The following is a 9715-nucleotide window of genomic DNA, read 5'->3' on the forward strand; positions in this document are numbered from 1 at the left end:
TTTTAAACTGCATGACGATATCTACAAGGCTGCAAAGTTTCAACTAAATCGGTGACCCGAAGGACTTGCACTTTCCTTATTAGTATAAAAACAAGGACTACAAAAATTTATATGTATCATATATACTTCTTGAAAGTAAATTACAAACAGATATATTTTAAAAAGATGTATATTCTTTTAATTATATTGCAAATGATATTTTATAAAATAGTTATTTGAATACAACAGAATCAAGCATCGCTCCCAGACATTGAACAATGTTGGTAGACATAAGTGTATCTACTTTTTCTTCTAAATGTCGTTTTGGATCTTGTTTACCCACATTCTTTATAGCTAATTGTTCAGGTGTCATTTTTTCTTCATCTTCCAATGCCTGTAAGATTGAATTTTTAAGTTAGTACTTTTAATGTGGAGTTGTAATTTTGTATTTAGAGAAATGTGTAATGTATTTGAAGATTATACCTTATTATAGTTTTTGGCAAGTTCAAGCATTTCAGATACAATATTTTCGTTAAGTTTGCTGTGTTCTGAATATTCAGCAAGTGTAAGGCCATCCATCCATGTTTTTTTGTGTAGGTTTAATAGCATTTTTTGTTCTAACTCATTCTTACGGTAGTTGATACTAATGCTATAATAGTGGCGATTTAAGCCATGAATCAATGCTTGAACAGATGGTTTTTGTAAGTGACCTAAATTAGATGTAGTTTGACGTGGTTCTTGTCCTAAAACCTGCAATTTTTTATATGGCATTAACGAGTGTACATTCGAATTAGGTAAAAATTTTCATATTTAATTTTTTATTTACCATAGTGTTAGGAGTAATTAATCTAAATGCATCAATAACAACTTTTCCTTTTACTGATTGTATGGGATCTATAACAACAGCCACTGCTCTTTCACTAAGGGCCTCAAATGATTGTTGTGTATTAATATCTACACCAGACAGCCAACAGCCAAATCCTGGATGGGAATGATACCATCCTACTACCATCTCTGGCCGACCAGTTTGTTTGAGCATATCCAACATTTTTGCTTGGAACACTGGATCAACTGCTTCTACACTAACTCCCTGAGATAAATAGCATGATACTAATAAATTGAATACAAAAAACATATAACTCTAATAATTATTTTAACAAATAGAAAAACAAAATGTAGTAAAGATTCAATTTTTACCGTTCCTGTTTGAGGCATAGCAAATACATCAATAACACGTACAGTATAATCATCAACGAATTCACCAAGCATTAAACCCATTACTTCCATAGGAACACCAGCACGTCCATGTTTAAGCATTTTTAAAAGGGCTAATGACGATATGTATACCTAATAATAAAAATATGATGAAAATAATTTATTAATAAAATGAACTATTAAAATAAATCTAATTTAATAAATGTATTGTCACTGTTGAATAAGATACTTTAATTCCTAACTTTTATCATATGTAATAATAATATGAAGAAGTATATTGTGTAATTCAAAATTACTAAACATAAAACACAGTATAAAATATAAGTTTTGTAATATGAAATACAACTGGCTATTTAATGTGTGTATTGAATAAAACAACAAAATTTTTAATTATAATTATAGATTTTATCATTCTAGATTAATACAAAATGACTTTTGTTTTATTATAATTCTAAATAAGTGTAATATAATGGAATCTTTCCTTTTCAGATAATATAAGGATATAAGAAAAAATAAATCATTTAAAATAATTTAAAGAAATAATTGTAATAAAAAATTAAGATTAAATAAATTTTACCTGCTCTGCAGTGTCAACAAGTGGAGCATCTGAAGGTGGAGGTCCTTGGCTAAGTCCTGGCATAGCACCTCCTAATCTCAATAATCGATCCATCACTATTTATTTTGTATTGTTTTAATAAACTCTAAAAATATCATATAATGATTAGTTTGAAATTTAAAATAGAAAACATCCTAATTACTAAATTGTTTATTCATGTTTAACATAAACCAATTCAAAATGAGGTTAGTTTTATCAACAATATACCTAAGAAGAATTACATATTTTTAAATCATATAAAATATCACATTACTTTACTTACGTATTAAGTTATATCACCGATTACAAATAGTACAATTTATCAGTCATCCGTAGAATTAAGCAAAGATTCCTTTTATAAACGAATGCATTGACAACTCTCAAATCTGCACACTCATGAGCGCAGCCTATTGGAATAACTAGCATTTAAAGAATTTTCAACAGTTGTATTAGGCGTTTAACAATAATGGAGGAGGTTAAAACTTCGATTCGATTAAGATATACTGGAGGACCACATAATTTAGGTAAATTTAAAATTTCTGTACTTCACAGTTTATTAAAATAATAAATGTATAATTTTTAATTCAAAAATTATATAAATAAGGTTATGTATTTAATGTTATTTAAGTAATTTAAAATTACGATCATATGTATACAAAGCATACAATAAGGATATCTATAGGATATACATTTTATATAAATATAATTTATAGGAGATCCTGATGACAAGTTTTTAAGGAAGGTAGAGAAAGATGTTCTTATTTCAGAAAAGATGCGACATAAAGCAAGAGCAGAAAAATGTGTCGAAGAAGTGAAAGGTAATAGTTAATTTTATTATTATGTGAATCTTGATACATTATATTGTTTATGTTATTTTGTAGAATTTTCTGAATGTTGTAAAAATGCTAATTTTCTTATGCCTTTTAAATGTAAAGAAGAGAATACTAAGTTGTTAACCTGCTTAGGAAAATGGTTTAATGATCCAGATTTCAGAGAAAAATGTACACAAGAATATTTAGAGGAAAGAAGTGAATACAGAAGAACTGGTATAAATAAAAATAAATATAAGGAGTAAGAAAGATTTAGATCATTACAGTTAAAAATAACTTTTATAAGTTACAATTTACTGTGTATGTGTGTGTGTGTTAATACTGTTATCTTATTTTTAATGATAACATTAATTGTTTTATTTAAAAAAAATAAAGCAATTAGAATTAGAATTATATAGAAAAATAATGATTTTAAATTTACATGTATTTGTTTATAATTATAATAAATATATTATTAAATATAGAATTAACATGAATCCTCATCTTCCTCTTCTAAATCTTTATTATGCTTAGGGTTCCATCTTCTCCATAATAATTCTCTCACAGAAAATTCAGGAAGTATATCCATATTCAATGAGCTGGATGTTTGAGAAGTTGAAGATGGCCATAAAACTTGTGCAAATAATATTTCCTATGTTAAGAATATAATACAATGTAATGTAATGTCTTAACATTAAATGTATAAAAAAAATTGAAATTAATTCAACATTTCTGTAAATTACCTTAGCTGCAGTCTCTGATAATCTTTCTAATCCTAATAAACTATTCCAAGTTAATTTATGCATACTTCTATTTTGATCTGTGATTAATGTGTCACCATCCAAAATATCTACTATTACAATATAAGATGCGTGGTAGAATGGTGGCCCTTGTTTATATAACACTAAAATATTAAAAATTATTTATATTAATAACTACCTAAAGAATCATTCAGATTTTAAAATTAAGTATAACAAGGAAGAAAATAATACAAACAAAAATCTCCACCATATTTAAGTCCAGGTTTTACTACCCATCCTTTGCTCCGAAAGTAATGATATACAACATATTTTGGAATAAAATTTTTATCAGCTTTGCAGAAAAAATGCCAAGCACTATCAATATCTAATAAATTACCATCAAAGTCTATTAGATTTAAACAACCTAAACCATACAAAAGAAAAAATGTTTCTTCAAATGTAAGATGAAGAGTTTCTTGAATTGGGAAGCTTTCACTTTCAATTCTGGGTTTTATTTCTTTTAAATAGTTTTCAATGTCTGAATCACTATCTGGTAAGATAAGTAACTTGTTCTGGATATCTGTATTATCATCACTAAAACAGATATCATCTTTAAAACTAAAATTTGTAAAACATTCTTTTTCTTCATCTTCAATAACTTCTTTTTGATTACTATCACTATTATTACATTGTTTGTTAACGTTTTTGTCTATAATAATCACTGCATCTTCTTTCATGGGAAGAGAATTTCTATCTCTATCTATTTCTATCTCTTTGTCAGTTTGTTGATATTTTTTATGTTTTTCATCCAAAGGAACAGAATGTGTATCTATTTCAATTATATCTGATGTGCTTTCTTTTGTTGGACTGTTTAACAATTTGACATCATCTTCATCAAGATTTTTAGAACAAGAAAGTTTACATTTATTTTCTTCTAAATTTGTATGTTTACTATTAGATTCCACATTAAGTTCATGAAATTGTTTTAACCATTCTTGTCTACGAATCCACTGTCTATTTCTTATAACTGGAGGTACTCCGTACCGTGTTTTACCAAAGGAAGGAAAACCACGTGATAAAGATCCTTTCCCAAAAAAACCCTAAATAAATAATATTAAATATAAGTGAAATAAAAATTTTTGTTGTATGCAAATATTATATAATAAAAATTCTGATTTGAATTATATATATTTAGATAATATATATATCCATATGCAGATTATAATTACCATAGAATGTACTGCAACGATTTCATTTGGATCTATTATACAAGATCCTAAATCTGTAAGATGAGCAGTATATGTAGTCCATTCACTCTTATTACCTAACGCAATTGGAAATGGTAATTGTTCTTTTAATTTTACACATCGTTTTTTTTTTGGTTCTCGTAAATTCATTTTGTAATTCATTTTATAACTATAAAACTACATAATAATATAAAAATTTTTTACATTAGTCTGTTTAAATTTATTATTTTAGACATTGTAAATTAATTTATTTCTTATTTAAAGATCCGTATAGAGAAACTTATTATTATAAACACAGGCTTTGTTTTATTGATAAGTACTTGTCAGAAATGCAGCTAGATGTCTTTAAATAATTTTTTATTTTTAAGTAATTTATGGTTTCACTTTTGCGCAAAGCAAATATAAAACAATATTGCTATAAGTATATTATATACTAAAAAATAAATTTAAGTTTCCTTTTTTAAATTACTGTTGACAAAACACGAAGTAGGGAAACAAAAAGATTGTTGAAGATAAACGTGTGTAAGTATTATTAAGAGGTTAGCGTAACTATGTTAGAAGTTAATTCATTTTGCAAATATCATTCCTTATATACTTTACATTGAAAATTCTAAATAATTTCATTTTTTTTTTATAAAACTTAATAAAGAAAAAGATACGTGAGAAAAATTGTAACACACAATTAAAACTATGTATGTAAGTGAAATGGTTATAAGAATACTACAGACTAAAATTAAGTTTAGGAAAATTTTGAATATTTTTCGAAAGAATACAAATTTATTTATTTTAAACATTATATTTGTGAAAATTACATTTATAGTGAACATTATAAATAGTATAAGTTGTTATAATGTATTGTTACAAGTACAATATTTTTATTTACATTAGATATAATTTCTTTAACATTTTCTTATTAATATTAATATAATATTAATAAAATAACTGAAATTTTTAAAATGTGGTTAAATTGGTTAGATTCATCGACAAGAATTTATTGAAAACTATTAGAAAATTAAAGAAGTTTTCTATTTTTTATTATTTTAAAGCAATTTCTAGCATTTCATTAATATCAACTATTTTTTCTCTTGGCTTTCCTAATATTTTTCCTCTTTCACATTCAACATTATCAATTTTTTTCCAATCATTATATGATATCATTGGTACACCCTTTTGATTAAGTATCTTAGACAAACCTATAAAACCAGGTTTATTTTCTATAATTGATAATTCTTTACTTATTAATGTACCAACTTGAAATGCATTTGTCATTGTTGATAATATAACTCCAACAGGACCTGTTGCAACCCAGCCTGCAGCATAAAGTTTATCTTGAACTTTACCTCCTAAATGTCTAATACAACCATTTTTTGCATTAAATGGTATTGATACATCTATTTGAATTGATTTGTAACCAATGCTGCGAAATGCTAGACCGCATGGAATTTCTTCAAATAATCCAGTAGGTATGGCAACTTGTGTGGATATGTCATTACCTTCTAGTCTATTTATTGATAGTTTAATACCATGTACACTATTGGAACCCAAAAATTTCACAGGACTTCTTAAAAATATTGGATATAATCCTTTTGTTATTATTTTTGTATCTGAAGATGTTTCTTCTAAATTTTCTAGCATAAGTTTTGTTAATCTTTTTCGTGGCCTTGCTAAAGTATTAACTATTTGTTTTATATTTATAAAATCATCTGAACGCCAATAAGTTTTACAGCTATCTAATTTTAATATTTCTCGTAGTTCAGCAATTGTAAATGCAGCTTGTAATGGACCTCTTCTTCCTATTAATGATACTTTGCGTACTTTACTTTGTGACAACTTTTCTAATGCATATGATGTTATATCAGTATTCTAAATGGTTAAAGATAAATAGATTAAAAATATATTGTACAATATGTTTCATACAAAATTTAAAACATACCTTTAATTTGTCTACAGGTGTTAACAAAATTCTTGCAATATCTATAGCAACGTTTCCTTGTCCTAATACAACAGCTTCTTCTACATCTAAATTAATGTTAAGTTTACTATCTGCAGGTACTCCATTATACCAACCAACAAATCGTCGTCCTGATATTATATTATCTAAATTTTCTCCAGGTATATTTAATATTTTATCTTCTTCTGCTCCATATGTCTAAATCATTAACAAAAAATTATTACCATTAAGCATTAAATTAAATAAAAATAGCTAATTTTATATTATACATACTAATAAAACTGCATGGTAAAGTTCTTGCAATTCTTTTATAGTAACATCTCTTCCTACATTAACATTTCCTATAAATTGAAAACGAGGATTAGCTGCAGTTTTCTCAAAAGTATGGATAACATTTTTCACTTCTGGATGATCTGGAGCTACACCAAAACGTACTAAACCATATGGTACTGGTAATTTTTCCAATATATCCACTGTTATATTAGTGGTTACCTGTGTTAAAATCATTTCATTAGAACATTATTTTGATGTAATGGATACTATACATACCTTCATTAATTGTTGTGCAGCATAAAATCCTGCTGGTCCTGCACCAACAATACATATTTTTGGTATAATATGTTCAGTTGAAAATAAACGAATATTACTGTAGATCTTACCAAATTTCATAATAGAAACTTGCATCAATCTAGAAGTATATATTGCAAATTAAAATTGTGTTACATGACTATATTGAGATTATAATATTTTTTACAAGAAGGCAACCAAGGTTTCTCATTTTAAATTTAATTGTTTTAAATAATATGTTGGAAAAATAAAATTGCAACTTCTTATAATTATAGATTTGTTTATGCATATTTCGGTATTATTACATAATAGCAAACTAATTTATAAATATATTATGAGTATGGAAAGAGAACATACACCACTGACAGATATACACTTTATTATATATCAAGAATTTGGTACAACTTTGATGTTTTACAGATTATTATAATTTTATATTCAGTGTATATAATACATAATGAATATATGCTTTTATAATCCAGTGATTAAGGTCTGCTGAATAGCATAAATGACATCCTAAAAAAGTAAAGAACGTGAAATACAATATTGTAAAACTATAATTAAAATATATTAATATAACTCTTTTTACCTTCATATAATATAGATGGAGAAATTATTTCCAAAATAGCTTTTTCCTGTTTATAAGCTTCAGAAGAAGCAGCTTTAATTTCATTTAAGAAGTACAATACTTTATGATTGTAATTATAATGATATAATTTAATTTTTAATCCCACATAATTACAAACTTCAACTTCTAATGAATTAAAAGCACAGCTTATAAGATATAGAAGTTCAATACTAAGGTGAGTAAGCAGTGGATATCCAATTAAAACTAATGTTGTTCCAATGTCAAGATGTTGTAATATATTATAAATTTCTGTAATTATTTTATGACTATCATAAATGTCAGTATATCGAAAAATTAAAATTTCGTGTTTTGGTTTACAAAGAAGTTTAATTTTCAAATTCTCTATACTTTCTATCGAAGGAAATTCAATTTTGTAATTTAATGTATCAACAGCATCATTAATATCATTTTGTATTCTCAAAGCATTTTTATTACAGAATTTGGAATTACATATTTTATGAAATACTTTTCCTGAACGAATCTGTAAATCTTCTGGGAATTCAGAGAACTTGAACTATAAAGAAACAGAAATTTAATTTATACTATAGAAAAATTTCAATTCAAGAAGTACATAGTTAAGTATAGTAAGAAAAGATGAAGAAAAATAGCTTACATTTATGATTATACCAGATGATACTTGGATTTCAATTTTGTTAAAATCATTAGAAAGGCTTCGTATTCGATCTAAAGGTGCAGAATGTTGCTTTTTACAACGTTCATTATACGATCCCTGTAATGACCTTTTATATTGATTAATACTGACAGATTTTCCCAATATGACTTTATTTCCTACAATTTCACCCTTTTTTAACTTTTTTACATTATAATCTCTTACATATTTATCAGCAACTAGGCATTGCATTTGTTTCAAATTTTGTAATATTTTAGGATCAATGTAATGAAATGTATCAATATTATCCATTATGACTAGCAATTGTTTAGATTTAAAAAATTCAGTGCATTCTACAATTGTATTAATAAATTCACATGGAATATCATGCTTACTAAAAATTGCTTGTTTAGGACCATATTCATAATGATCTCTAAGTTTTTCTAAGTAAGGTGAGATAAATGTTGGTCCCTTAAAGTTTGTACATACAACATATGTTTCTGAATTTCCTTCTTTACTCGTTACTGGTTTTATTACATTGACATTACGAAAACAGCAAGACAATATATAAATCAAACATATTGTATTACATTCAAAAATTGTAAAAATTTTTAACACAAAACTACCTTCAGTAGATAGTAGTTGCAATGCAGCTATAATTTCACAAAAATGTAAATGTATCAGAATACTTTCTTGTTCTGCTGGAACATCTGCACAGTCAATGCTACCATCTGCAGTAATTAAAAATATATCATTATGTGGTTCTAACAGCTTTATAAGCCCATCCAAATTTTTTAAATTCATAAGATTTCCAGTATTATCTTCTCCAAAATACCAATGACTTAAGGTATGTCTTATGAATCTGTCATCATCAACCATTATAGATGTTGGATTACCCTCATAATACGGATTTAGGGTCATAGCAAACCAATCCCATTTAATATTTGGAATATTTGTTTTTAACCAGTGATTTAGAGATGTAATGAAAGCTCCAGGTGCTTCACACAAATGGATAGATTTAAAGCATTTATTGCTGTTATAAATACAATTCACTGGTATTAAAGGGAAAGACGATACTATTTCATAAAATTTACACCATGCTTGAGTTAAAAATTCCGGTTGAACATAATTTTTCAATCGTACCATAACATCCTTTGCACTGTTTTTGAATTTTGTATGTAAGTGCCATTCATCAAGATCATAATTACTTAAACGATCTTTTGCAGTATTCAATTCATTCTTTATTTGCTGTAATTCATTAACTGTCCATAGGCAATCTTTAAACATTGCTGTTGGTTGTGGCATTAAATAGCATCCATTGTTTACAATTGTAAAACGTTTATTAAATAAATTATTTATATGCTCTGTTTCCAT

At 26.1% G+C, this 9715-nt stretch overlaps 5 protein-coding genes across 5 annotated transcripts; 1 reads left to right on the top strand and 4 right to left on the bottom strand.

Annotated features, from left to right (window-relative positions):
* Positions 1-205: 205 nt before the first annotated feature.
* On the bottom strand, positions 206-2198 carry Rpn11 (regulatory particle non-ATPase 11). The gene is made up of 6 exons (XM_017908856.1): positions 2073-2198; positions 1772-1895; positions 1177-1326; positions 806-1069; positions 463-729; positions 206-373 (listed from the first exon to the last, which is right to left on the bottom strand). Exons 2-6 carry the CDS (start codon positions 1862-1864, stop codon positions 212-214), a joined length of 936 nt encoding a protein of 311 aa, XP_017764345.1. The 5' UTR covers positions 1865-1895; positions 2073-2198; the 3' UTR covers positions 206-211.
* An 18-nt stretch (positions 2199-2216) lies between these two features.
* Positions 2217-2864, top strand: LOC108553809 (COX assembly mitochondrial protein homolog). Its single transcript, XM_017908852.1, has 3 exons — positions 2217-2313; positions 2503-2607; positions 2671-2864. Exons 1-3 carry the CDS (start codon positions 2256-2258, stop codon positions 2862-2864), a joined length of 357 nt encoding a protein of 118 aa, XP_017764341.1. The 5' UTR covers positions 2217-2255.
* A 221-nt stretch (positions 2865-3085) lies between these two features.
* Positions 3086-4735, bottom strand: Tsen2 (tRNA splicing endonuclease subunit 2). Its single transcript, XM_017908860.1, has 4 exons — positions 4568-4735; positions 3595-4438; positions 3342-3502; positions 3086-3250 (listed from the first exon to the last, which is right to left on the bottom strand). Exons 1-4 carry the CDS (start codon positions 4733-4735, stop codon positions 3086-3088), a joined length of 1338 nt encoding a protein of 445 aa, XP_017764349.1.
* An 885-nt stretch (positions 4736-5620) lies between these two features.
* Positions 5621-7205, bottom strand: dare (NADPH:adrenodoxin oxidoreductase, mitochondrial). The gene is made up of 4 exons (XM_017908859.1): positions 7086-7205; positions 6810-7028; positions 6519-6734; positions 5621-6448 (listed from the first exon to the last, which is right to left on the bottom strand). The coding sequence occupies exons 1-4, from the start codon at positions 7203-7205 to the stop codon at positions 5621-5623; spliced, it is 1383 nt and encodes a 460-aa protein (XP_017764348.1).
* Positions 7206-7527: 322 nt separating this feature from the next.
* aft (cap methyltransferase 2) lies at positions 7528-9715 on the bottom strand. The gene is made up of 3 exons (XM_017908853.1): positions 8345-9715; positions 7693-8245; positions 7528-7619 (listed from the first exon to the last, which is right to left on the bottom strand). Exons 1-3 carry the CDS (start codon positions 9713-9715, stop codon positions 7528-7530), a joined length of 2016 nt encoding a protein of 671 aa, XP_017764342.1.

The sequence above is a fragment of the Eufriesea mexicana genome, unplaced genomic scaffold (assembly GCF_001483705.2).
Source record: "Eufriesea mexicana isolate 0111107269 unplaced genomic scaffold, ASM148370v2 scaffold13715, whole genome shotgun sequence".
Taxonomy (NCBI): Eukaryota; Metazoa; Arthropoda; class Insecta; order Hymenoptera; family Apidae; genus Eufriesea; species Eufriesea mexicana.

Excerpts from the sequence above, each read along its gene's own strand:
- Rpn11 (XM_017908856.1), bottom strand. The coding sequence starts at position 1,864 with ATGGATCGATTATTGAGATTAGGAGGTGCTATGCCAGGACTTAGCCAA. Across the intron at positions 1,327-1,771 it reads TTGTTGACACTGCAGAGCAG|GTATACATATCGTCATTAGC; the intron begins GTAAAATTTATT and ends TTTTATTATTAG. Across the intron at positions 374-462 it reads TTGCCAAAAACTATAATAAG|GCATTGGAAGATGAAGAAAA; the intron begins GTATAATCTTCA and ends TCAATCTTACAG.
- aft (XM_017908853.1), bottom strand. The coding sequence starts at position 9,715 with ATGGAAACAGAGCATATAAATAATTTATTTAATAAACGTTTTACAATT. Across the intron at positions 8,246-8,344 it reads CATCTGGTATAATCATAAAT|TTCAAGTTCTCTGAATTCCC; the intron begins GTAAGCTATTTT and ends GTTTCTTTATAG. Across the intron at positions 7,620-7,692 it reads TCCATCTATATTATATGAAG|GATGTCATTTATGCTATTCA; the intron begins GTAAAAAGAGTT and ends TTACTTTTTTAG.
- LOC108553809 (XM_017908852.1), top strand. The coding sequence starts at position 2,256 with ATGGAGGAGGTTAAAACTTCGATTCGATTAAGATATACTGGAGGACCA. Across the intron at positions 2,314-2,502 it reads TGGAGGACCACATAATTTAG|GAGATCCTGATGACAAGTTT; the intron begins GTAAATTTAAAA and ends TATAATTTATAG. Across the intron at positions 2,608-2,670 it reads ATGTGTCGAAGAAGTGAAAG|AATTTTCTGAATGTTGTAAA; the intron begins GTAATAGTTAAT and ends GTTATTTTGTAG.
- Tsen2 (XM_017908860.1), bottom strand. The coding sequence starts at position 4,735 with ATGAATTTACGAGAACCAAAAAAAAAACGATGTGTAAAATTAAAAGAA. Across the intron at positions 4,439-4,567 it reads TCGTTGCAGTACATTCTATG|GGTTTTTTTGGGAAAGGATC; the intron begins GTAATTATAATC and ends TTATTTATTTAG. Across the intron at positions 3,503-3,594 it reads TAAATATGGTGGAGATTTTT|TGTTATATAAACAAGGGCCA; the intron begins GTTTGTATTATT and ends TTAATATTTTAG.
- dare (XM_017908859.1), bottom strand. The coding sequence starts at position 7,205 with ATGAAATTTGGTAAGATCTACAGTAATATTCGTTTATTTTCAACTGAA. Across the intron at positions 7,029-7,085 it reads CTGCACAACAATTAATGAAG|GTAACCACTAATATAACAGT; the intron begins GTATGTATAGTA and ends ATTTTAACACAG. Across the intron at positions 6,449-6,518 it reads CACCTGTAGACAAATTAAAG|AATACTGATATAACATCATA; the intron begins GTATGTTTTAAA and ends TTAACCATTTAG.